The sequence below is a fragment of the Phaethon aethereus genome (genome assembly GCF_964289735.1).
Source record: "Phaethon aethereus genome assembly, chromosome: 7".
Classification (NCBI taxonomy): domain Eukaryota; kingdom Metazoa; phylum Chordata; class Aves; order Phaethontiformes; family Phaethontidae; genus Phaethon; species Phaethon aethereus.
The window spans coordinates 29097281-29125250 of record NC_138583.1 but is presented as its reverse complement, the minus strand read 5'-3'; the positions used below and the strand labels follow the sequence as shown (position 1 = coordinate 29125250).

At 40.2% G+C, this 27970-nt stretch overlaps 1 protein-coding gene across 1 annotated transcript in view; it reads left to right on the top strand.

The window, feature by feature from the left end:
* LOC309406999 (VPS10 domain-containing receptor SorCS1-like) overlaps positions 1-27970 on the top strand; it is a gene marked incomplete at its 3' end in the record, with an annotated part of 303428 nt that overhangs the window by 210749 nt on the left and 64709 nt on the right. The window contains exons 6-10 of the mRNA XM_082002391.1: positions 5822-5886; positions 14806-14924; positions 17811-17900; positions 22919-23098; positions 27507-27653. Coding sequence (XP_081858517.1) covers positions 5822-5886; positions 14806-14924; positions 17811-17900; positions 22919-23098; positions 27507-27653 — 601 coding nt within the window. The remainder of the gene's footprint in view (positions 1-5821; positions 5887-14805; positions 14925-17810; positions 17901-22918; positions 23099-27506; positions 27654-27970) is intronic.

Genomic DNA, 27970 nt, shown 5'->3' with positions numbered 1-27970 from the left:
CTGTATAATGCAGTCTATGTGGAGATAGAGGTGTGCTCAATTGGGGCTGGGAGAAGGAACGCGAAGGTCTGGAGACATCTCAAAATAACGCATTAAGCACAGCTTCATCTACAGAATGAATGGCAGAAATGTCCAGAAAGAGAATTAGGACAGGTTGCAGGAAGAGAAAGAGAGAGCACATAGGAAAACGAGCACTTTTAGTGATGAGGGGTGAAATTGGATTTTTCCAAGTCATGTGTCACTTTTCTGTTTGGTATTGCATTGCAGTCACTTCTAACCTACTCTGAGTCAGTGTCGATAATCTCAAAATGGCTAGAACTGTGAGGGTGTCATTCTACCAACCTTAGAAGAGTCGTGCTGATATCTGTCAGTTATCTGCCACCCTTTGCTGCATGAACAAATCATACCTCTTTACCCCCGCAAAAGAAGGTAAGGGATGGTCATAGGAGTCCTGGTGCTGCACTTGTTTCCTCTGAGACATGGGAAAGATGCATAGCATCTCTATCCTCATAAAAAGAATGAAACACATTCACACTGGTTCTGTCTGTGAAAAGGGCATAGTAGCATTTCTGTTCTTCCAGCCTTTCATTCTGGGCCATTTGCATTGAAGATTTTCTAAAATAAGGTTGTCTTTTATTGCTTGGCTTAAAATACCTTTGACCTTGGCAGCTGTGAGCATGTATGATACAAGGAATATATATGAAAAGTTTGCCATCAAGTTTCTTGTGCATGTAGTCCCAAATATGATGTGACTGTGTCTGAAGTCAAGCATTCAAAATCAAAGGCACCAAAACTACTTTCCAGAATGCACAAGCCATTGAGTTGGAGCCCTTATAGTCTGGTGCTTCGAGTTCTTTGTTTATGAAAAATGGTAGTTTGAAATTAAGTACACCAAGTAGAAGCTTTTTCTATCTTCACAATGATGCCTTTTTGCAGTTCTGAGTGGTCTGACTGCCTTGCAAGCCTCATCTGTTCCCAGTATCCATAAACAATTGCTTTTGTCCCTAGAAGTGAAAAAAGATAGAAGAGGTGGAAACCCCAGGATAACGGGGTCTCTGTTGAATTTCCTTGGCTCAGAAGAGCTGACAGGCCAAGGAAGCCAAGGTTTTAGAAATGTTTCAGACAGAGATGGCAAGGGGTTGGTCACTACAGAAATATGCCAACTAGCATTTGCTGTGCAATGTGCAGTGCCAGGCTGCTTTTGTTTAGTTCACCCTAGTTCTAAACCAGGGGTTGATTCGGGATCTTTTCCCTGTGCTGCTTCTCACGGTGAATGTAGAATCTGCATTCAGAGCAATTACTGTGCTGCAGCCACTGATATCGATTTGTGAAGCTCTCAAGTGCAGATGACTACTTAGCAGGCCCGCCGGTGATTAAAATTTTAGGAAGGTACTTTGTAATAGTACTGTGCGGGTTCTACATTTTTCATAATGTGAGCATCTTCTGCGTAAAGGCATTGGGGTCACTGTCCGGCACTCCCCTTTGCTTTTTAAAATCCTCATTTTCCCAGAAGATCTTTTTTTGTGGTTTTTTTCTCTCTTCCTTTTTCTTTTTTCAAAACACCCAGACAATTATACCAACAAAACACAAAAAGCTAATCACAAAAATACAATAAGCACCATTCAGCAGAAAGTGTTGCAAGCATATCCCTGGTGTACTGAAGTTTCAGGGAGTATTACAGAAAGCCTGAGATTAAAGGGACGGACAAAGGGCATGCTGGCATTTTACCATGAAGTGAAAATATAGACCATCGTAAGAAGAAAAGTTTGTGGATGTATGAGTGATTGGTTTTTGAGAATGGATGCTGAAAGGGAAGAATAGAGAAATATGAGAACAAAGTGCTGCCGACATAGCTAACAAAAGTGGCTCAGAATAGGGCATGGCAAACTTTTGGACTGCTGTTTCTTTGTAGAGAAATTTCTGAGAGAAATCAGTAACTCGGTGGGTCCCAGAGTGTTGTTCACCTGAACCCCTGTTCTTTGCAGGGTGCTTGGCTTATAAGCTATCAAATGCACTGCACTTTTCCTTGTTTAGCTTGTGAAGCATACATTGACCAGGTTGCATTGGCCATGTGTACAAAAGATAAATAGAGCGGGCAGTTTTGTCAAGTTAGAAACACTGAGTTTGAGGCTTTGGTGTTACCTAGGGCAAATCCAGCATGTAGTTTCCTTGTTCCATGTGTGAAGCTTGTATTTATTGATCACTCTAGTTTTGGTATAAGAACCTTCAAATCCGGTCATCAGTCAGGACTGGAATTTCTTTGTAATCAGTTAGGTTTGTTCATTTTGTTTCATACTGATGCCATGGGCTTAATACTGTTACTTCATAATATTCAGGCTTATAAAAGTACATTGTCCCCCTCAGCTTCTAAGGATGATCCTTTCCCCCCAGCCAAATGAAAAAAAACAAGAAAACCTACGAATAGTGTAGCTGCATGCTCAGTAGTGTTATGATAAATCTGGTTGACATACTAAAAATTTAAGATTTCTGATGTATATTCCACGGTTCCTAACACCTTGGATGCTTTAAGAACTGATTGTCCTATGCATGTAAAAGGATACATTTATCTTCCTACAGAGTGTATGTTCTCAGGTGCAGTGCAACCAAGAGCGTGGTATTTATCTCCTGTATATGCTCATTGTGGTCAATATTGCATTTCTGAATGTCTCCTAGGCTTTTACATGCCATATAGTAAATAATAAAGCTGAGATAACCTATATTAAGGTTCTTCTCTCAGAGAGAAGACAGTCTAGGGCATTCTTTTTTCCCTTTACTTACAATCCATAGTTTATCTGTAACTCATGTTTGTAAATGTAGGTAATAAACATATATTGGATCTGTTGTGTTACCTGCTTTAGGACCTTTATGTGATCACCTGTGGGTGTCTGTAGTATAGATGTCCAGACATGTTACATTCAATGGAAAGAAACAGCCCTTTCTAGGATAAAGCTTGCCTTCTCATGAAGTCATATCTAACACCATTCAAATGAGATGCAGTGCAAAACTGCCTGTTTCTTCTCACTGCCTGCAGAGACAGTTGAGTGTGATTAGCTCAGAGTTAAATATCTGTAGTGTATAAGGGGGTAAGATAAATATTACTTTATGTGGATTTTCAGGTGGTATGGAGAGATGTATAGAGAAATATCACAGGGCTACCATGGAACAAGACAGCATGATACAACAAAATGTGACATTAAAAAAATTCTGGTCAGTAAGCTCTCAACAAAATCCAGATGGGAGTGATACGTTTCTGGATGTCAGCTGTGTACAGCTAATATTGATTTGAGCAGATATGTATTTGTTTTTTGCCTGTCCTTTACACCTGATTGTTCATGTTATCATTTAATATGCGCCGGACTGTGACCTTGTGCTGTCACAAGTAAATTAATCCTGTCACATATCAAAGCAATGCAATGCAATGTGTATTTGGTAAGGTATGAAGAAAGATCTAATGGGTAGGAAGACCTGGATATGGTTCTTGCCTCTACCTCAGGTGTCCTGTTTGACTTTAGGAACCCCCTTAGATTCTCTGGGCCTTAGTTTTCATCTTCATTTGTCATCACATTTCTAATTTGCAGGGGTTAGGAGATATCAAAAGAAAGGAAGCCCTTGAGTAGATGAATAATGTTTATCACCAGTCATGTTTCAGCCATCCTTGTTCTGTACATTCTTGGGACAACTGATGGCTTAATTCTACTTTGAGTTGAAGCTTCTGGAGTCCCAATACTGGCTGTTGTAGCGTGAGATTAAGTAATATGCAGTTCACTACAGCTGTAGCCTTCTAACTTTCAGGGCTTGGTGGGTCCAAATATTTATGCGTTGTTCTTAAGACATTTAAGAGTTTTATGTAAGTTATGGCTTATATCACAAGTGAAAACAACAGTGACAAATTTCCCATCCATCAGTGAGTCATCTCATTCTGAATTAGCTGTCTCTGCCTGAGAAGATGCAATAGAGGTGTTTCTTGGGGTGACAATAGCACTGTGAAGAGAAAACTCACAAAGTACCTGACTGTAGAATCACAGGCTTTAACTAGGGCAACAAGTTCTTTGCTGGATGAATACCATTGTTGCGTGTTACTGAAGAGACAAAGTGCTCAAATCTGTGGCATATAATCCTTGTTTCTTTGGAGAGTTCACATCCTCATGGGGCTGTGGTAGGTCAGGAGGAGGAATGCACTGACAAAGCTGTACTGTGTCTTCTGCAGTAGCCCAGTTCCAGGTGTGCTTAAAGCCTAGTTGAATAAACAAGAATAAAAAGGAGGTATGCCACATTGCAAGCTTAGTCACTCTGCAGTTTTTTAGAGCTGTTAGTCACTGGCACCTCTCTATCTTGAACTGAATTGTAACTAGCAGGCCCAGCATATTGGCCGTAAATCTGATGATGATAGCAGATAAAGGGAAAATGCCCTAGGAAGGTAGTCCCTTCCCACCCACTTGGTGTCAAATATGAGGAAGAAGAGATTTTAAATGGAAGTTGAATGTTTAGGAGAAAAAGACCTTGCCATAAATGTTATTAAAAATGGAGAAGAGGTGAAAGCAATGCTGGCTTAGAGTCTTTTCTGAAACTTCCACTTCCCAGCAAAGGAGAACAAAAAAATTCCAAACCCTTTCTATCTAGAGGATTGTTACAGATTTTGTCAAGTAAAGCTATGGATTAATCAGGACACAAATAGTCTCGTTATTGTTAACATTTTTATAATGGTTATTAGTTAATGCGCATGATGATTAAGGGCTGGAGCTGCCTCTGATTGCAGTCAGTGGGAACTGAAGTAAGGTCTAAATGACTGTTTGAACCTCACTTTTGATTTCCTGAAAAATAATGAGGCTTTGAACAGAACAGCATCTAATTTGTCTATCATTGGACAAGAATGTTTCTCTTCCCTTATGCATCTATTAACTTGGAGGTCAGGCAGCTAACAAGAAACTGATTGTTTAACCCTTAGCCTTAATCTAGGATTATGACTTGGGTGATAGGACCAAGACCAGAAACAAGGCTGATTGTCAGAGATGTCGCTGAGGCTGCTGTACAATGGGATTGGCACACACTTGCAGTCAGTGCTGCCATAATTCAGACTGTCCATCAAATCACTGGTCATTTGGAATGTCCCTGGGAGTTGTCGAGGCCAGCAGTGCCAGTCCAGGGCAACCTCAGCAAGGGAAGCAAAGCTTGAGTTCATAAACCTCTTATTTGCAATGTTCAATGTCTTTATGTTGTTGCTTGTTAATTCAAAGTGAATAAATAGTCATTTTCTGAGTCAGTCTGACATTTCTTTTATTGATGTAACACTGTTTTAATTATATTAGAAGTGATAAAATGTCTCAAGATGAAATGGGTTTTTAAAATTTCTTAATTAATGAGGGACTATTGATCATGAAGAGTGTCAATTACGCAAATGTGCATAAAATGTCCAATATAAAGGAACAGCTATAATTAGTATGCTGGTAAACACTGTTATCCCATAAATTAAAGTCTTCTGTATCCCACCCAGAACTGAAATGCATCCTTCTGACCAAACCAGGAGACACATCAAAATGTCAGGCACCAACAACAACAGAAACAAGTCTAGGTGGAAAGAAGTGAAGGGGTCAGAAATAAAAAACTCATAGTACAATAGCATTGATTTGATAAGATGGTAGAATCTCTTTCAAATTTTCAAGTTTATTTTGGGTAAAACTCCAAAATGCTTAGAAAATGATCAGCTCTTACTTGTGAGCATGAGTTTATGTCCAGCTAAACAGGATATCCTGTGGAATTAATGTCTCAGAGATTCATGGTATCTGTTGTTTTTAATGCCTTTATATCAATCTGTCTTTTACAGGTCTATGATGGGGTCCAGTAGAGAGCCTGATCTTGTGCACCTGGAGGCAAAGACAGTGGATGGTCGTAAGTACATCAGCTTCCAAATATTGTGGTATTCTGGACTGCCCTCATATTCTTGTAACCACACAACATCATGATGGAAATCTGGCTTGCCTTTAGTGATTCACTCACTTAATATGAGGAATTTGACTGTTCCAAGGTAGGTCTGTTAGAAGAGAAATCTTTCCAGCAAGGCAAAAAGTTGGGTTAACAGGTAGTGAAAGGAGCTGAGAACATGGTAAGGAAGAATAGGTGATAAGCAGTAATTTGAGTTAGTATATACAGTACTTTTCTTCCTTCCTACGTGATTTTTGTTCATGGGAACATGACATTGGAGAGAAGTTCCTGGGTCACAGAGTCTAGCTGCTGTTGTCTCACACCTTGTTCATAGCTTTACAGTTTTAACAGACCAGGGATACTCTGCCGTAGGTACTACCTTTGAAAATACCTAATTTCCCTCACGTTAGAAACCTTTTAGTGACCAGCCTAAGTGTATTCTTCACTGTTATTGCTTGTCCTGTCATTGTCCTTCACTTTCATCAGCTCCTCTCCTTCGCTACTTTGCCTCTTGAGGTGCTTTTCTCCATTTCAGGAGCCTCCTTTACCTGTAAGTCCAAAATAGTCTCCTAATTGGCTGTAAATTCTCTCAGGCACACTGAGCCACTGGCTGGCCTCTTCTCCTCCCACCCATGCTTCATTAAGGTTTATCTTTGAGCTCTACTGCCTTTGCAGATCTTCCTCCATGGATTTCTTTTCCACAACACTGGATTGCCTCAGGCAGGCATCACGCTGAAAGCCCTGGCTGCCATAGATCTTGTCATTGTAATTCCATATTGTTTTGTCTGTAAATAGAAGCTTTGCTGCAACATAACAAGCAGGTTTTTACCGTTTGCAATATATAAGTATTAATGATGCAGTCAATCAATTCCTATAAAAATGGATTCAATTCTCCCCTGAATTGTACCCTCAAATGCAATGGTGTTACTCAAAATGTGTATTTAGTCATTGGATACTTAAAAGCTGTCTGAAAAGGTAACTGTAAGGTACTAAGTTTCTTAACTCACAGAAATTTAGCATGAAAGAGAATTTTTTGGAAGATTAACTTTGAAAAGAAACAGTTGTGATAGAAACCATAAAATTTTGATGGTCTTTCCATTTCAAGATATGCAAGATTAGTAAAAGTAAAAGAATGTATTATCTCTATTTCTTATCATTTGTCATCTCTGATTTTTATTTCTCCTTAAATTTCACTTACCTGAACATGCTGGCAAGGCTGGGAACATGAGGCTTTCTTGGGATATGCTAAATGAGAATGAAATATTCTAACAGGACAGTGTCTATTTCAGCACAAAATATTACTGTTCTAAGGCATTAAGAATTTGAGGTCATTGAGACAAAGCACTACAATCAATGTTTAAGGAGCTATAGTCTGGTGATGCTTTTGAAGGATGTTCAGTTCACAGTGGGCAGAGAAGGTGCCATGCTCCAAATGGTATGAATGGTCTTGTTTGAATGGTATGAATGGTCTAGAGTAATTAGAGCCTAATTACTCTCATTAGGCTGTAATAAGAACATTTTGCAAAGCTATATCACATTTCTGCAAAGGACTGCTTGAGTGTTTAACAAATTGGTAAGCTTTATTACAACTCTTAAGGTGGAAACCAAAAAACAGGCAGGCAAAACTGGCCTCATTGGAGAACCAGGTGTATTAGTAAAAGATTGTGGAATAAAAAATTATCACTCAACAGCTGAACTCTAGTAACTGATTCTGCACACTTATTTTGGCTTAGTTGTGAGGCAGCACAACTTAAGTTTCTCTGTTTAGGCAGTGACAGAACTACTAGTGTAAATATAGCGGTAGTGTCAAACCTTCAGCTAATGGTTACACCTCTTGCAAACCAGTCATTCGGATGAAACTTCTTTTGATGAGCCAGGAGGTCTCCAGTTCAGCTCATTGGCAATATAAAAAAATGTGTTAGATTTTCATCAAGGGCATGCTCTGTTTTGCCCAGGGAGCATTGGTCTCTGGCAGAGGACTACAATGGGCAGCTAGAAACAGTAACCTTGGGACATACCACAGTATTTTTTTTGCTGGAAGGCATTTGGCAGCACTACAGGTCACAGGATTTTGAGACTGAGACAGGCTAAGAGTGTACACATGGTCCATTACTCTAGTTACCATGACCAACTTGGTATATTCAGGTCTCTTGGCTATTAGAACCTTCTCTTAAGTACTAAAGCAGTCTTCTTTTCCTGGATGAAGTAACCATGATGCTCCAGTGGATGAACAAACCTTTCTCCTCTGGAGTGAAGCAGGTGTGTCACTGCCAGTGGGGTGATGGAGTGAAGTGTGCTGAAGTGAGAAAAATACCTTTTTTTTTTCAAGCTGAGAGTAATTTGCAAATAATTTTTCTTGTTTTTTTTTTTTTTTAATGTTCTTGCATTTACTTATTTATACTTTGTTTGGAATATCTCTTTTGAGAGTTAACCAAGTGTAAAAATTCAATAAAGGGATTAAATTTGAGAAGGTAGACGTGCCAAAACAAAGCAGGGAGAAATAAGAAAAGAAAGGGAGGTGGTGTGGAAACAACCACACAATCTGTACAATAAAATAAAAGATCCTGAAGTGGAAATGTAAGGGCTAAGCAGAAACCTGCTGAACTCAGCACAAATAAGAAAAACCACCTCATTCTTGTGCTGGTATCTTTTCCAGCAGAAGCTGAGTAATACAACTGCAGCTTTAGGTGAGAAGAAGTAGAAATGTCAGCAGAGTACCATGTTAGCCCATCTCCCTGGCAGGGATGTTTGAGAACATCTGTCAGCAACAATCTTAATATTAGGCTTTCCCTGCTAGAACACCAGTAACTCTCTATCTCTGCACCCTGATTATGGACTGTCTGTGCATTTTATTTATTGTGTTTATGTACATAATGTAAAAGGTTTACAAGGACCAAAGTAGGAGTCTCGTAGCAGGCATAAATCAACATGCCACTGAAGTTATACTGATTTACACCTGCTGATGATCTGGCTAGCAATGTTGTACCTGAGCTCACATTCTCCCTACTGTTTTTTTTTCTTCAGGATTCAGAAAAACATGGACTTTCTGAACACACTGTGTCTCATCAAACTAGGGTGCAGGTAGTGATGAACAAACTGAATACAGGCTGTATTAATTAATATTTGTATTATTAATTAATAATTGTATTAATGCAATTTAGTTGTATTGATGGAGACAGATTTGCAGGGCTAATCATATCCATTTATGTTTTCAGTCCTGTTGTGTAAATTTTGGAGAGCACCAGGCAAATTTTATCTCATCAAATGTGATAGGTTTTTTTTATTTTTTAAAGGCTTCAGGCCCAGTCTGAGGAAAACTGGGACTGAGAGCTAGGTAGTAAAACTGATTTTTCTGCTTGGAAGAAGTTCATATGAACATTGTCTCACACTTCCATTTGTACACCTGGGTGTTCCTGGTGATCCACTTTGATTTTGGAACAGGATCAAAGGCAAGCCAGCAAAATCAGCAGGAGTTGTGATTTTTTTTTGTCTGGTTTCAGGTCAACACCCCAGTAAGACAATTAATCCCCTACAGTTCTTAACCACAAGACAAGCTTCTCTTTGTTACGTTTACCACCATACTAAGCAGGCAGAGTGACTGGCGGAAGTTAAATCTAGTTTTAGCTTCCTCAAATGCAGCTTGAAGTGCTTTCAGAAGGTATATAAACTTAATGACATGTAGATTTTAGGTTTGTAAAAAATACACAAGTCCTGAAAGATCCTTAATTAATGGGTTTATCTGATTTGAGCTCGGGAGGGTTATCCCAGTAAGGCCTGATTCAAACTAATTGACATGGGCATGGGAGGTAATTTTTATTCAGGTGATCTCTGCTGAGAAATCCAGACTGTTGGTGAGAATTAGAAAGATGGATTCCTGCAAGGCATTTGGAGACTGAGTACCCACTGGACCTCCAGAGCATGGCAAAGTTGATTCAGAGGATGTCTAAGTGACAGTTTTGATAGATGCAAGTCAAGAAAGCCAACTGTTACATTTATGAGATATGTATTTGCTTATGTAAATAGATGCCAATTGATTTTGAGTAAAGTTTAACTTAAGTAATTTTTTTTTTTTAATTGAAGTGTGGATGAAAGAAGCTAAAGGGTTTTCTAATGTGCTGGCAAAAATTCAGTGAGGTCCTGATATTTAAAAAGTACTTTTGTTTCCTTTGTGTTTCTTCTGCTGTCCTGATTTACACAACAGCTTTTCTCTTGAAAGGTAATTTAGGTGCTGCTGTGATTGCAGGTAAGACCAAAGCCTCATCAGGCATGCTCTGCTTGTTGATCAACAAGGACTGAGCATCTGGCCAGTAGTGTCTGAATCACAAAGTTGTGCTAGACCTTAATTTCTGTTTTCACAGAACATTGCTAGGAAGAATAAAATAATCACTGCTGTGGAAAAAACAGTAGGCAACATAGCCTGACAGTCTTTTGCTAACATAGCTATAATGGTGAAATAATTCCCATAGTGCCCTAAACCTGTGCAGTGATTTTTTTCCTGATAATGATTAGTATTTTTTCCTGATCATGATTAGTATTTGTCCAGGAGAATGACATCTGTTAGTTTCTCTAATTATATCCTTATGCCAGAAATGGCAGAGGATGTAGTTCCCCGTGTAAAGAAAGATTAGTAGCAGCAGGATAAAAAGAGATTTGTGAATGGTTAGTAAATGGGATGGCTTCATTTCACTGTTCTTCATTACTGGTTAATTGCTTTGCAGTTACTGAGTCCTGGAGAGTTGTGAATATATTCCCATATCATAAACAGTTCACAAATCAACATTCAGGCCAGATGGAAATGGTTAAAGAACAGTTTTGTGTGTTTCTGAAAAAAGGAGTAGAAAGATTAATGTATGGGTGAAGGTTTACTTAAATTGTGGTACTCATTGCCATACAAGGTTGTGGATGCTGAAGGTGTGCCTGGACTGCCAAGCCACCTGGACAAATTCTTAAAATCTTACCTAGCTTCTGTTATTAGTCACTGTTGGAGAGGGGTTCAGGCCTGGGTCTTTCAGTGAGATATGTTACTACCATGTTCTTACTGTTCACTAGTTACAGGATGCCAGTCATCTTTCAAAACCAGAAACTACCCCTAATGTCTAAGCTGCTCAGTAATGAACTGGGATACTCCATCGTAAATCTGGAAGACAAACAAGTCAAGATGTTCTTTGCATGAACTCCTGATTTGTGCATAGTGGATTTGTTCATAGAGGGAAGGACTCATTCCTCAATGAATTAAAGGCAAGACAAATAAAGTAAAGAGAACTGATACATTCACAGTGAATACAGTGAATATTTTCTCTGACTCTCCTTGTGATCAGATAAGGTTTTTGAAAGATATACACGCAAGCTTAGACTGGAAAGCAGTGGGTATTATGGTTTGATATGTCATACAAAATAACACTCAGCAATAAAGTATCCTGAAAAAAGTCCTGCTCTGCTTTAGGAAAGTACTTGAAACGCTCCCCTGACATTTTGCAGAGGCTCGCCAATCTCCAGTAACCACCAATGACCTTCTGTCTCCACCAGCTGAGCCAAGAAATATCTCTGGGACAGGCTGGGTGAATTTTCCTTGAGGATGGAGCTTAAGCTAAACAGAAAAGACTAAAGTATTTCATGGCACAGGATCCCCCCTACTCTTAACTTTTGCTGTGGGTTAGCATTTGCAATTCTCTTTCACCATTGAAACAGATTAGTTTTGTCAGAGGTTTCCCTTGCAAGATGTCTCCTCCATTCTTGTGTTTTGTGACTTTTCTTGCTGCTTCTTTAGAAGTAGCTGCCATTCTCCAAGAAGAATCCTATTCTAGGTGTCTAAACTTGTCAAAATCAAAGTGTCTGGGGGTCTAAGAGCTGGGAGTTGCGATGTTGTTCTCTCCAGGCACAGCGTGACTTTGTTGTTGTATATTAAAAACAGCAGCTGTTGTTGGAGGTGAGGGTTCTGGAACCGAAAAGCATAATGTCCTAATTACCTATGGCAGGGAAAACATCTGTGCGGGAATACTAATGAAATTAATTCCAGCGCTTAGCAACTGAATACATTAATTGACATTAATTAATGCTAAATTACAAAGTTCTGCCAATGGAATCACATAAAATGTCCACGAGAATCAAATGCTGACACAAAATCCTTGAGTTAATGTGAGCACATCAAAACTTCCCTTAGGAAAAAAGAGGGAAAACAAGCACTGCAAGAAGCCTGTTTTCCTTCTTCCTGTCTCCCATAGCAGAAGGAGATTTTCTTGGTGTGCACATCTCGGGGTTTGGCTGTTTGGCAGATTAGCTTAAGCAATTTCAGTGCTCTGCCCTTTAGTAGTTATTACTGGCATTTTAGAATTGAAGCCGTGGAGAATTGCACTGTAAAAGTTCACAGGAATTGCCTTAGTAAATCTTCATCAATGGTACAATCACTGCTGTACAGACTCCTGTGATCACAGCAGAAATAGACATAGTTCCCATTCCTCCATTAAAACAGGATTGAAAAAACTTCAGTCACCTCTAATGGATGTCAGCCTGGCCTGCTCTTTAAAGTCTCTTGTGGAGGGGATTCCTTAATCTTCTTTGCTGGCTGGTTCCAGCAGCACCTTTCCTGTGACCTCCCTGTGCTCTCAGGATAGATACCTGTCTGCATGGGAAGTAAGATGGCACTGCAGTCTCCTCTTGGTGTCTCCCAGGCAGCCGGTGTGCCTGTGGAAGTAAAAGGAAACAGTGGTGGTGCAGAGGTAAAAAAGGAAACAAGGTAGGAACCAGAGATCTGATCCTGTATAGCTCTATGCTGGGTGATTTGATCCCACGTGTGAAAAGCCACCCAGTCATGCTCAGGGGGTGGTGGGGCCAGCCATTTCAGTTGGTGCTGCTTTGTTTAAGCTCAGAATTGCGAGACGTTTCACTCAGGACCCCAGAATGAGTGGAGGGGAATGTGGGGGCGGGTATGGGGAGCTGTCCTTCATGATACAATGGATTGAGTTAACAGGAGAAGTGGGAATTGGTTGTGTTGCAGGTGAAGAGATTCATGCCCGTTCTCTGTCTTGTGACTGGGAGGGAACATAGTGCACCACACAGTGCCATGGGGTGGGGGAGGAGGCTCTGACCCAGTTGTCCCCCTTTCGCTTGGGAGCAGAGGGGACAGAGCTCTGAACAGCTCTGAAAGGGAACTTTGCCTGTGCTCACTGGAAGGACAGTCTGGGAGTTATGTCGTTCCCTGCCCTCTTGTGGCTAATGTGGAAAAAATCATGGACCTCTGAAAGGAACTGCCTTTCCATCATGCTGTCCAGGCTGTATGAATTAATGTTTTGCAGTGAGCTGTGAAAGCATAAAATGTTATAAACTGCAGTGACTAATAATACTTAGAACTTTATATATTCCAAGAACTCTGCAAATGCTGGGGTAAAATCATCCCTCATCAAACTTTCCTGAAGGTTCGTTACCCTGCATGTCTGTTTAAAGCAGAAGTCAACAGCCCTTAGAGGCAAGGGAAGAAATGTCAAATGATAGATTTTAATTAAAACCAAGATTAAATATGAGATGGTAAAAATCCAGCCATTTCTACTTCAGTGTAAAATGCTACTTCTCTGAAAGAGGTAATTATATCAAACAAGGGGCTGCGCTTCTCCAACAAGGAAAAAGATTAGAAGCTGTTTTAAGATTAAATGCCATGTAGTGTTTCTGTCATATAAGTGCTAATGCTAAAATGCAAAAATCCTCCTTCATGTAAATCAGCTTTGCCATTAAGCAAAAAGCAACTTCTTAATTGATCTGAAAGAGCCCAAATTGAATGCTGAGAATCTGGTTCTGTATTCGAGGATAAATTGCCACCATGAAGAAATTGTTTTTCTTCTGGTGATGGATTATGAGACGAGCACCCTGCAGTGCTTCAGAATAGAAGACGGCATCCCATACAGTGACAGTGGATGAGATGGCTTTAGGGTTACATTTAGGCCATTTACTTTGAAACATATGACTGATTGAAACTGCTAAGGCCTCTGAGTTTCAAGAGGTGTGGAATGATTGCCCAGGTCTGTCAGAGTGCATCTACTGTGAACAGAGAAGTATGTAAAACCCCTAAACAGGAGGTGGCATGAATTACTTTCCAAGGTGATCTAAATTACTCTGCACAGTGTAAGTGCTGTAGAAAATACAGAGGTGTACCATGGAAGGTGTTCTCAGTGGTGAACACTATGGGGCAGGTGTCCTCTGGAGGTGTTTTCATACTTGTGTATGCTCTGGACCTTGTCCATGTTCTAAATAAACTCAGCATGTAACCGTGGAGAAACTGTCATGCTCTACAGCAAATCCCACCCCATGGGGTTGACAGGGAAACTGTAGAGGCTCAGCACAGAGAGTATCTGTCCCGCAGCATAGACACAACTCTTCAGACCCATAGTTACTCTGAGAGTCACAGGACTTGGGCTGTTTGCCTCTGTAAAGTGTCCTTCACAGCTCTGTTGTTCCCTCACTCAGTTTCTTGCTTTCAGCTTAAGCCTGGGTAGCATCCAAGTAAACTCAGCAGGGCAGATAACGGTGCTGAATGATATCACCCTTGACTAGGTTTCTGTCAGACCTGAGCCACAAGCATTACATTGTGCCACCTTCAAATCCCGTGTCTGGTCTACTTCCACGAGAGTGGCATGGAGTAATCAGATCAGCTATGCTGGGCTCTCTCTTGGTATAAAGCAGCTCTGATGTAAGGTGGAATGAAAGAAACAATGGGAGGCTGAGGAAGGTGAAGAAGGAAGAAAGTAATCAGTGGTGGATTTACAAGGGATATAAGGGAAAGAACTGTTGTGTTGCATTGAGTAGATGGTGTCACTTTAAGCCTAAGCAAACAGGTTTGTGTAGGAAGAATCTGTGCTCAGGATCTCATGTGTCTTGGTTTTGTTCTTTTCCTTTCAGATGCCCAATACATCACCTGCAAAATGCAGAACTGCAGTGAAGCCACTCGCAGCAAACCCTTTCCAGGCTATATTGACCATAACTCCTTGATCGTCCAGGATGATTATGTGTTTGTTCAGGTGCAGAACACCCTCTTCTCTTATTTATTCTATTATTTTATGTTATATTATTCTATATTATATTATTTTCTTTTCCATTCCTTTGCATGCATGTGCATGTGTGTTAGCTCCCAACTAATCAGACAATACTGGATCCAAATAATACAAGCACCGAGTGGATTGTAGCAATTCATTACAATGCTAATAATGTTCTTTTTACCTCTAGTATCTTGTCACTGTAGGGTCATAGAGTTCCTGCTTGGAGCATCCACCATATATACTGGAGTGCTCTGTGCCACTCTGTGCAATCTCATCAGCACTCTAGGATTACTACTGTAACCACCCAGCTTGAAGTGATGTGTCAGTCACCTGCTATTACAAGGGAGTAGACCAAAGATTTTTGAGCATGAGAGGGAAATAGAAAAGGAGGGAGTCAGGAGAAGAACCAAAGAAGGAGCAATCAGGCTTTATTGTTATGCCTCAGTTGTGATATAGTGAAAAGGCTGAAGATGAGATATACTCAGCCAAGCTGTGTTCCAGGTAGATTTGAACTACTGTGGGTTTCATTAGCCTTCTGCCAGTGTCCATTTAATAACAGCTGAAGAGGACAAAAATAACAACAGAATTACAGGGAACATGGAGGTGAACTGGAAATCATTAGGACTAAAACGGTCTTCCAGACAGTTTATATTCTGCCATGCTTGGGGATGGAGGGGGAAAAAAGACGACTGATATTCTAAACTGAGTGAGTTGATTACTAACTGCTTTCAGTTAATGAACTCAGTCATAAACACCAGTCTAAATCATCCACACATAAATCTGGGACATACATTACAGAACAGCTTTTGTGCCTAGTGTGTCTAAGGCATAAATGAAATGTTTATGTGATAAGGAAAACGGGGGCACGCATCACTGTTCAGCCATGCTCTCTCATTTCAGAATGACTGTGTGTTTGTGGCTTGAGTGACACAGGACCTGGGAATTTCTCTTCATATGTGAACTGATTCATTACTTCACCACTGATGCCTTGGTTTTGTGCTTCTCAAGATTTTTAGTCTTTTGTGTTCTGACCTGATGTTATTACATACTGTAGAGAAGCCAACACCTTTGCCTCATCTGAAGTCATTGCTGGGAGATTGTCTACCTTTCTGGATAACCCTTGCATTTTGATGCATTTCTTTTTCTGTCTCTAAACTGTTGTATAGTGTTCCCAGTGCTGTTAAATTTCGGCTTTGTTCCACCTCTGTGCTAGCTGCACAGTGTAAGGAGGAGCATGTGAGGAGAGGCAGCCTCTTATGATGTTCCCCTTAATGCCCAATGGGATTTTGCACGACTTTATATATTCATGTTTGTAATGCAGTTTGGGAAGGTATGTAATATTTGGATTTGGAAAGCTCCTATTTTAATCCTTAAACTTCTTAGGATTCTTAAACAGAAATAAATATAATAGTTCAAAGAGATAGTACTTGCCAATCATTAATAATTGACAGTTATAGGTATGAAATAATAATATTGTAATCCCTGGAAACCACCTCTGCTTGGTTCAAAGTAGTCAGTGAATCCACTGTTGGCTGGTAATTTAAAATGTGGCTCTTCAAGTGGTTACGTATGTACCTGGATGTATTTGGCTGTGAAGGAACAGCTAAATAACATGCCATGGCTGATCCTGGACCCTGCCTTATCACAGGCACTGTTCTTCAGAGGATAACTAGCCCTATACCAGAGAGTAAAGGCTTGGAAGGATATATGAACACCCTAACACTCTCCCCTAACCTTCCCTCCCTTACCTGATCTCTATTTAGCTTTTCTGCAACTAAGGCATTTGGAATGAGAATTAGTAGGTTCAATAGCACAAGGGTAAGGGAATGTGGATTTGTTTCTCCCACTACACCTTGTTTTATTTACAAACTCACACTGTCTCATAAACAATGCTTCTGGCCTTCCTCCCCTAACTTTTGCCCAATTCCCTTAAAAAAAAAAAAGTTGAAAAGCTTTAAAATAAGAAATAGTTCTTATTTTACTTAATCTGGTATGAACCTAGCCTTTGTGTAACTACTGCAGTGCATTTTAAAACACTTACTACTAAAGAAAAGTCTTGATAAGCCCAGTTATCAGGCAATTAAAGCAAAGTTCTGCATGGAGAATCCCTTGGAATATTTATTCTTTAGTATCTTTCATCCAAGGATTTCAAAGTATTTTACAAACATTGATTATACTTCAACAGCACTGGAAGCCAGATAACATTGATAGCTTTTTTTCTTTCTATTTCCTCCCCCTTTAATAGGTGGTAGGAAATGAAATGTCACATTGCTCTAATCCAGTGTTTTCAAGGTCTTGCCATCAGTATTTAGGCACTTAAATAAATGTCCAAATGCACAGAAATACCAAATCAGCTGAGCTTTTCCTGCCTACAGGAGCTGTGAATGCTTAGCTGATCTCATAACAGATATATATGATGGCTTGTACAGGGCCACACAGGAACCAAAGCTGGAGGCAGAAATAGAAATCCAGCATCATGTCTGCCAAACTGCGAATCTAACCAATAGCCTACGTGGTGGCTCTGCAGATGGCAAAGAACAGACTGTTTTGTGGTAAGGCAGAGGAGAGCTGTGGTATCAGCAGGTGACATAATGGCCCAAGTGAAGCCAGGACTTCACTTTCCCCAGACCTTCACCTGAAATTCTTGCCTTTGTATCTCTTTGCAGAAAATGGGATTCTTCTTGCTTTCTTTTTTGGTCTTTGTCAGTTGGATCAATGTTTATTCATGGACTGTGATACTGCTGCAATTTTAAGCCATTGCCACCAACACTGTGGTATATCCCCCCACAGCTTTTGCCTGATATTTTCTCTGCTAATAAGAAACTATTTTTAAAAGTCCTGATGATAACTTTCCTGCTTCTCTCATAGTTGACATCAGGAGGAAGACCACATTATTACGTTTCTTATAGGAGGAATGCATTTGCACAGATGAAGCTGCCAAAATACTCCTTGCCCAAGGTAGGTTGCTGTTGCTGGAATGCCCGTATGAACCTGTAGGTATTTTGATTGTACAGAAGTTCTTGAATCCAACACAAGTAACTGCAAGATGACATGCAATGAGTGAAAACAACATTCTTTAACAGAACATTTGCAAGCAAGAAAGGAATGAAAACCAAGTCAGCACTTTGGCTAGTCAAGGACATCAGCGTGGAATGTAGACAGATACCACAGCCCATGTCAATTACCATTCCTTTCTGGTTAGTTAATTAAGCTTTGGAGGGGACTTTCTTTTCTTTTTTTTTCTTTCCTTTTTTGTGGTCTTAAAATTCTCTTCTCCTGTCCCTATCCTGTGTGGGTCACTTTTTGTGCTTTGCCTCATTAGCAGATTTTAATGGGAATCAAGCAAAGAGATGTCTTTGTGTGTCTGCTCCATATCTTCCCTAATTAAGAACAATGGTGAATTAGCATTGGAGCTTGAAAGGCTATTGCTGCTTTCTGGAGCTGAATTTTTTTAAAAGACTTATATAAAATGTTAGCTCCATTTTGAGGAAATCACCATTTTGCAGCTGGGCTCCTAAGAGCTTCTTAACAAAGACAGAGGTTTTTTGTTTGGTTTTTTTTTTTTTTTTTTGAGGCCTTTTCATTCTTCATATAATCTGGCTTAAATGACATTTTAGATCAAAGGTAGCAAATAATTTTGTGATTTATATGTGAGGTCTAACATCTGGAGAAAAATGCATTCTGAGAAATTAAGCAAGGATTGTCAAAAGGAAAAGAAAGTGCAAGGTCAGCCTGTTCTTAGAAATTGAAAGTACCTCAGATTCTGTAGATGGAAATATTCAAAGGGACAATTTGGCTAGTATAACAGCTGGCTGTCTTTGATTTCTCACCCCAATTGACCTGTTTATAGTGGATTGACAAGGTGACCTTCATCATATAACGAGACTGCAGCTCAAACCCAGGCCTTCAGTGCCATACCTTACCTGCTCTGCTGTTGTACCCTTCGCTCCTCTTATATCACGTGAAAACCCAGGCTCACAGGACACTGAGGACCCTACCAGAAACCATGGTATCTTCTTGGCTCTGACATAGGAGACCTGTGGTCTGCCCCAAAATCTTCAGTCACATTTAAAGATAGTACTGTAAGGCATGGTTTGAAATTTCCTGTCCAAGCAGGAAGGAATTACTCTGTCAATTCAGATGAAATTTCAACAAATGTTATTTGAAGTAGCCCTTAGCAAAGGAGTTGCATTTTTAGCATGGTTACTGTAACACCCAAATCAGAATTGTCATTTACAGCTGATTCAGATCATCTGTAGAGAGACTGCTTGCTTTGAACTGGTTGTCTCCTTTAGCCCAGCCTTTTTTTTCCAACCATCCACCTTCTCAAAGAGGTCTCTGGAGAGCCCGGGAAAATGCACTACAATTAAATTGCAATATGTTCTCTGAGAATAGGAATTGGAGCAATACATTCATGTTATATGACTCAAAGAAAAAGGCAGATATTTAAGGAGGTAAGATGCTTTGTCACAATCTTGGAATATCTTCAAAGACCGAAGAGCTACATTTGGCTTGGAAGGAGCTACAGTAGAGCTGTGGCTGTCTAGTAGGCTGCTATCAAAGCAGGATAGCTGCTTTTATTAAAAATGCACAAAGAGTTATACTATTCAAGGTATTGAAACAAACAGCTTCTTTTATGCCTAAATCCTCTTTTATCTCCTTCAGCTAAGAAAGAGGAGCTAAATATGGTAAAAAGTACTAAGTGATTTCTGGAATTGAAGACGCAAATATAAAGCTTTTTGTCTCTGTATGTCACTCTTCCTAAACTGGAGGGGTGTGGTGGCAGGCAGCTTTGGCAGGTGATACTGCTGCTCAGGCAAATCAAAACTAAAATATTCTTCTTGTTGGCATTGGTTGCCTGGTAGCCAGTTTGATTAAAAGCTTAAGTGAACTTGCAGCTCTCTCCCATACAAGAAGATGCCTGCATATGTGCATACAGGCTGTGTTAACCCTGTACATGGTCTTTATTGAGACCTGTTAATTTCTGCAGTGATGCTGATCTTTGGGTTGGTACTGCTTATTAGGTACCGCAGGACCATAACTGTGGGCTCTGTCACAGACTCTGTAATGTCACTCATGATAATCGCCTTAAATGTGCACACAGGGTACATTCACTCCATTTTAGACCAATGCACTGGGCAGACATGTGAATACTGAAGCAAGCCAAACAATTTCTCTTTTTAAAAGACCTGTCCTTAACTGGTGCTGGACTGAATACTGGTGTATGTGGTACCTCTGTTTTAAATTCATCACCTTCTTTCAACCTCAGGATGCAAATCCTGATAGAAGGAAATATAACCACAAAAAAATCCTTAAATACAGATCTTAAAAAGAGCTGACAGTCCCAGTAATTGACAGAATAAAACAGGCATTACACATCCCTGCTATTTAACTTGCCAGGAAGAAAAATTCCCTGACCAAGTGCAAAAAGGGCAATTGAAGCATGTTTAGCAATTCAGGAAGCCTCGGCCTTTAGTCATTTGAGTAGACACCTGATCAAACCTATGCACAGCATCATGCTCTTACTTTTGTCTTTGGAAAGGCAAGAGGGACAGACAGTAAAACTGCATATTAATGTACTTCCACTATGTGCTGGTACAAAGAAAGGAAAGCTCAGGCTCTCAGTAGGCAGATGCATGGGGAGCCCCTGAAGATGGAAATGACTGGGAAAGGTGCCTTGCTTCACTCTCCTGTCCTATTCCCTTTCTGTAGGGAGGTGAAATGAGCATCTGTTGTAGTAGTGGAAGATACAGTGAAGGTCTTGGTCCATATCAAGATGAAGGCCGTCTTTTTGTATTGTTCCTTCCCCAAAAAGAGCAACCCCCACCCTTAAAAAAAAAAAAAGAAAAAAAGAAGTGAATATGATATGCTGATTAATTTTAATCTTCCCAATGTGGAAACCAAAAAGACCTGTCTGATGCCCATATACCAACCTCTTTCTATCAATGCTTTGCATTGTTACTGCATCTATTAGACAAGGCCATATTAAGAGGAAAAGTTAATTGATCCCCAAAGGTCAACAGTTGGAACACTATCTTTTTTGACTTTCTGCACTATGCATATTATGCCAGATCGGTCTCAATCTCTGCTTTTCCAGGCTTAAAATCATTCAGCCTTACTGGGATCTTCTTTAGACTTGCATCTTACAGCAAGATCAAAACATAGGAAGCATCTAGTGAATAAATTAACTTATTTGCTTTTTAAGCATTCATGAAATTGCCTTTAGTTTTCCCTGGTGTTGATCAAAATATCTTTTTACGTCTCTCCCCTAGTTATTACAAAACTGTTGATTAAAATGGTAAGTTAATGAAACTGTACATTTACCAGACAAAACAAGTTTTACTTATAACCTCTGTCTATGTTTAAATAGGGAGGTCTACCCATGTGTATATGCACATGTGCAAAGGTTTAACTTGAGATTAGAGCTGTGCTAGCCAATGATGCCTTTGGGCACTTTGGGAATACCTACTCATGTAGATCTACCAGCAGATTGACTAGAGTGACAGTCTGAAATAAGGAGCCTTTGACAAACAGCTGTGGCAGTAACTTACACTAGCACAGCTGGAGCTAAGAGAGGATATCTATTCACACCCACAGTTAGTAGGAGGTAGTGGGATTTATATTGCCTTTCCTATTGCCTCAGGGTTTAAGCCAATCTGTTCCTCCACAAAACCAACCTATCTTCTGGGATACATTTTTCTCCAGTGCAAAGCAACAAATAAATAGAGTGAATATTCATCCACTCCAGACTCAGATCTGGATAAACAAACAACTGTTTGAATCTTATCTTCATGGTGAATCCACTTTCAAATTTATAGATCAGGTTTCTTCATTGCATTATTTTTCATCTTTACATTACAGGGCTCCATCTGGAAATATTAATTCCCCCTTACAAAACCACGAGAAAGTGAATTGTCAAAGACTATTGCTAACAGAAGAAATAAGTATCATCAGCTTCCAAAGAGTATATATTCTGATAAAGTTCCCAGTTTCACATATAGAAAGCCCTGGCTGAGATTCATGAAAGAGAATAACTTTGGGATATCTGCCCAAAACAGACACAGTTGAATCTTCTGGGGGTCACCTAGTGCTAAGAAATCTGCGTTTTTTTTCTTACCTCCACAGATTTTTACAGCACCAAAGAACTCAAGGTGCCTGTGCTGGGCAAAGAGAACCTAGGAATTTCATTATAACAATCTCTCTCAGTGGCTTTTTCCACCGGGTAATAATTTCTCCAGGCATTGAAAGAGGGAATTTGGTTTAATAGTTTCATTTGTGTTTTTTTTTAATTATGTAATCATTTCATTGCTTCCTGCCTGCTGTAACACACAGAACAGAGTAAAACAAAACCTCACTCATAACACTAGTGATCTAACTACAGTTCTGCTTTTCACATCTAGTGAGGATTAGGGTTGTCTTTCTGTTATATTTCTTGGGTGGATGTTTAGCACAGTGGTCCAGGACCTTGGTTTCTAGTCAACTGGCTGCAGACATTAACCCATTAGATCCTCCTTACATCAGTTCCCAAGCGTACTTGGTTTCTGAATGCTAGGCAAGAAGCAGATGTTTCAGATGCTGCTTTTTCTTTCTTAAAAAAAAAAAACCACGCTTTTTTAATATCTGTGATTCCCCAAGTGGAATCACTTAGGTGCCCCACTCCCTGCCTCTCCCAACAAAGTACACATTAAAACGAAAGCGTTGGTAGCAGGGGGGAAGTGCTGCCGTATAACGCTGTACTGCCAATGTAAATTTTCAATTAATACATCATCAGTTAGTTACCACTTTGAAAACTGGCAGAAGAGAGCTGGTGTAAAATATTTCTGGATGGAATTATCCGCTTACAAGAGTGTTGTCTACAGTTTCTGATTAAACTCCAGCCTAAATATAACCCTTACTCCTCCACAATTACTTTGGTGCCCTTGGAAATGACAGAGCAGAGCTCTATCTAGTAACCTTTCTTTCTTTTCTTTCCCCAGGACATGCATGTTATCAGCACTGATGAGAATCAGGTGTTTGCAGCTGTACAAGAGTGGAATCAGAATGACACATACAACCTGTATATCTCTGACACCCGAGGGGTATACTTCACCCTGGCCTTGGAAAATGTCAAGAGTAGTCAAGGGCTGGAAGGGAATGTGATGATTGACCTCTATGAGGTATGTCATGACTCCAAACATCTCATTCCTATCTCAGGAATTCACGTGATGCCAGTACCATTTACTTCTGGCACATCAGTCTCGTTATATGCATGGGAACAGCAGGGCCAAAAAATGACTAAACAGGTAGTTTTACTGTCCTTTTACTTCAGGGCCTCAGTGCAATCCGCTGAATAATTGCAAGGCCAGGTGTTGAATTTAGGCCCAGCCTAATATTATGAACTCTCATCTACACACTGCTGTACTGTCCTGTTTGTTCTCAGGTGAGGAAGAGCTCATGGCTCTTTCATACATAGGAAGATATGCGTTGGAAGATGTACTGGAATAGTTCATTCACTCCCTGAGAGGAACTCTTTAAGTTTCTCAGCCAAAATCCTGCTGTCCCACATTGGCCCAACCTATGGCTCTGAAAGCTCTCAACACTCTGAATAGCATCATTCTCCATTTTTTGTTGTATTTCTGACAGCCAGTCTCTTGTTTTAGAAGTAAGGAAAGACTACAGTTTTCAGCTATCTTTGTCACCTTCCTCAGTTTGGACTGTTCTGGGAATGGATGTGATTTTAGATACACCCTCTTGGGCTACTCCATGAGCATGGAAACTCTCCTATCTCATCGTGATGTCCCTTTTATCCCTAAGCCTTTTCCTGGCAAGTACATTCTGCCTAAGCTCACCTGTAAGAAGACAAATTTACATTGTCTTCTGTGACAAGTGATCCTAAAAATAAGACTTTTAATATGCCTTTATACTTGCCTTGCTCTGTTGCCTATTTTACTTCTGGAGACAGCACTCAGCTAAGTAGAACTTCAGTCCACAGCTGCTGTTTTGAGGGTTAGCTTCTCTTTTCAGGTCTCTTCCAGAGGATTTTCTGACCGTTTAGAATAAAGGCCATGAACTAGATCCGAGTTCCTTTGAAAATTAAGATGTTTCCCATATTTCCCCATCACCATCTGAATATTAGCTCTGTTATATTGTTTGCCTTTGGCTGCCCTTTACTTGGAAACCACCTTGAATTGTCCAAACAGAGAGCCCAAGTGTTGTACATAAATGCAGATGAACTGTAGGAGGATGGACACTGGCATTTCAATCATTTGGAGACTATTACTGTTAATCTCTCTGCAATGCTGGCAGCCCATGGAAAGACTGTTGCCTCTTATTATTGTCAGCTTGAGAAGCAGCTTCACTGCATTATGTAAAGGTGTCCTACCTCCCCAGGGGAAAGAAAAACCTTTGTTTTGTTTTATTAAGCTGACACCACACAGTAACCTCGATTGAAATTGATGGAATCAGACTTGTAGCATCATATCTGTTGATTATCTAGGTAGAAAGAATATTGGCTGACACTGAACCTGGCACGAACCATCCTTTCAATTTGATGTTCTAGCTGGAACAGAAAGCCGTCCAGCATGATTCTCCCAGTACGGTTGTTGCAAATGATGAATGCTCTAGGGGTAAATGGAGATGAAGACGAGAGAAGAAAAAAATCCATAGATAAATTAAAAGGAAGTGGAGACAATGTAAAATGAGTCCTCCTGTGGTGACAGCAGTATACTATATTATTATATGTAAGCAAGATCATTTGAGAATATGCCAGAGAAAGACCTGTTAAATGTGGACGTGTCTGTATGCATGTCTGTCAGTTGTTAGACCTAAGTTCATCTGGTTGCATTGTAGTGAATATGTTTTTGTGTGTAGATTCCTAAACTGATTCTACATCAAGCATAAATCTGTTCAACAGGGAATTGCATTGGGTATGAAGAGAAAACAGAAGTTCTTTCATGGTGCCTCATCATGTTCTCCCTTCTCTTCTCCTGTAAATAATCAGGAGCCTTTCACTTGGAGTTTATTTCAGCGTGTGGGCTTTTCTGCTGCTGGACCTTGTAGAGGATGAGGAGACCACTCCCAGAGAGACACTATCCCCCCTTCTGCATATTGGACAGAGCAGGGTGTAAGAATAGCTCTTCTCTCCACCACATTCCAGTGCCACTTCATTGGTACCACACTGAACTCAGCTTTCAGTGGGTCTGCAGCCACAAAGGGGCTGTCCTAGAGACCATCTCCTAGAGCAAAGGAAGAGCAAGAATCACTGGCCATTGGGTCTGAGTGCCCTTTCTAGTTTCTGCACCTCTCCAATGGTATGGATCTGCTTGGCTCTGTAGTCGGACTGGTCTGCAGAAAGACAATCCTGACTGTGGGAATCCATGCATGAAGTGATAACAGACTGTGAGGAGATGTGTTTATAGCTATGGTATATATGCCTATCACTCTGGGACTTACTTTTTTTAGCCATGTGCGTCTTGAATGGGAAGTATATGTTTGACGTATGAAGTTGGTGATGGTGAGTGAAGAATGTGTTTTGAAGTTGTGTGTTTGAGTGTCTTGTATGAGTCTTTCACCAAAACTGTAGATGGCATTTGTATCTGCGCACAATGTATTTGGGGCAGTGAGGATTGTCTACAAAGCCTGTGAGGGAGCTGATGGAGTGCTTTTCCCTCTGAAAGGTGGTCATGCACTTATTTGCATGAGTCTTTCTCTCTTACAACTGTATGAACAGCCGGGATGAACAGATTACTCTGTGTGTCATGGCTGTGTATATACAATAGGTGTATCTCTTTCTACTGAGGGAACGCAAGCATGTATAGTGTATGCAGTCTTTTTTTAGGATAAAGCTGTCCAAGACTGACAATATAACTTACACTTTGCTTTCTCTAGAAAGGATTCTGAGTCCCAGCCCATGACTAGAATCATAAAAAGAAAATTTCACAGGATTTCAGAACACATTTATCACCTGATATATAAAATGCTTTTTAATCATTTATGTCCAGCATTTCACAGGGACTATATAATACAACTATTTCAAGACAACAAAGAAAAGTACAAATGGAGCTATAGGCTCTGGCTTCTGGTAATAAAGGCAGAACTATGTTATTTTTCTAGCTCTGTCTGCTCACTGGGAGCCAAAGTACCCTTGCCTTATCAGGGTGCCTTTCTACTACAACAAAGAAATCCTGAATAGTTAGTTGAGTGGTACCAAACAATCCAGCTAAGACATTGAAAATACTTTCTTTTCATTCTTATAGCAACAATAAATTAGTTAATTACTTAATGTAAATACTATTGCCTATTATAGCAAGTCATGTCTAAGTGTTTACGTAACTTCAAATGAAATTCAGTGCAATCGCTCAAGGAGGAAAGTGCTATTCAGAATGACTAAGTACACCAATGTACTATACCAAAGCACTATGCACTAGTAGTCCCACAACATGTGACTAAAACTGAAATAAGGTCCTACTCACTGGGAGATGTAGCATCCAAATCCAGCCAAATAATTAAATCAGTTGAGCTGTAACAAACTGAACCTGCTGTGTAACCATTTGCCATGTGATGTCATTCAAGTAATAATCTCTGTGAATAAAAAGTCTTGATGAATGATTCAGTGTACTAGTTCTGCATCATAAGAAGGGGTGGATGACTGAGCAGACTTGCTGGAAACCAAAAAGCTTTGCACTTTCCCCCTCCTTCTCCCAATTTTGCTTCCCTTTTTATTGCAACACTCAGATTGCAGAATGACAGCCTAACAAATTCATCCGCAAGCTGCAGCAGCTATTGGGCTATTGATTTTCAGTGTGCTGAGAAGATGGGAACATGCTGCAGTGTGAGTTGTGGTTTGAGGTTGACTTTTTTCTCCCCACTAAGACACTTTTGGGCTTGGTTCCAGTGTGAGTCTGTTAGTATCACATCTTTACAAAATCCTCCTGCAGGTCTATGGAGTAAAGCTGTTAGGTAAAATACCAGGAAAAATAAAGGATGAGAATCTCATTTTTAGCTCTATAACTAGCATTCTGGGTGGCCTTGCTTGAGTCACCAGTGCTTTGGTTTCCTCAAAATAAGAAACTGTAATAAAAGTACCTCTGTGCCCCAAGTCATGCTGTTGAAACTCTGATAATTGTGAAACACATTTGGATCCTTAGATGAAATGTCTTAAGCAGGCTGTATGAGAATAGAAGCACTGAGCTGCAAGTTTATGTGTGTGTTGCTATTCTCCTTGCAAGGCCAAAATTGCTGATGTTTCCTGTTACTTCACTGCAAGAGAAGTGGGAGGAAGGATGCCTACACAGTTGAGAGATTGTCATTTTACAGATAATGCTATTGACATCTTACCATGCTCCCATACTGATTCTGAAATATATGCTTTCTCTTCCATTTGTCAACTTTCCAACTGTGATGGTCTTATCTTGTCCCCAACACGTCAATTTGCCTTCCTTTGATGCTCCTTGGCAATTCTTGCCCTGACATCTACTGCACTGACCCAGCTACCTGATCCCTGTTGGGTTTGACAGGGCAAGAGAGACACCTGCACAGAACCTGCATCAGCTTGATTTATTTTTCAGCCATGTCAATTTTTCCTAGGTAGCAGGGATAAAGGGAATGTTCTTGGCTAACAAGAAGATTGACAACCAAGTGAAAACTTTCATCACCTACAATAAAGGGAGAGACTGGAGTTTGTTGCAGGCTCCGGACACGGATCTGAGAGGAAACCCCGTTCACTGCCTCCTAGTAAGTACCTTGGGGGGGGAGCTTCGGGGGTGGAAGCATCTCAGAACAATCTTTTTCTACCAGGTGATACAAGAAGGAGAGGGCAGCTCTGAGAGCTGAGGAGAGGGAATACTGCATATTAAAAGTGCTATACATTAGGCTTGGGCTGCCAGGTGGTTTTGCAAGAGCTGGCATTGTAGTTTAGCTTAATTTAATTTAATTTATGGAACAAAAGGAAGCATCGTAGATAGCTTCCTTCTGCACAATTGATGGTCTCTCCTTAAACAGCAGGTGAAGCTGGAGGCCGTTTCTGCGCAGTTGATTCTCTGGACACTAGA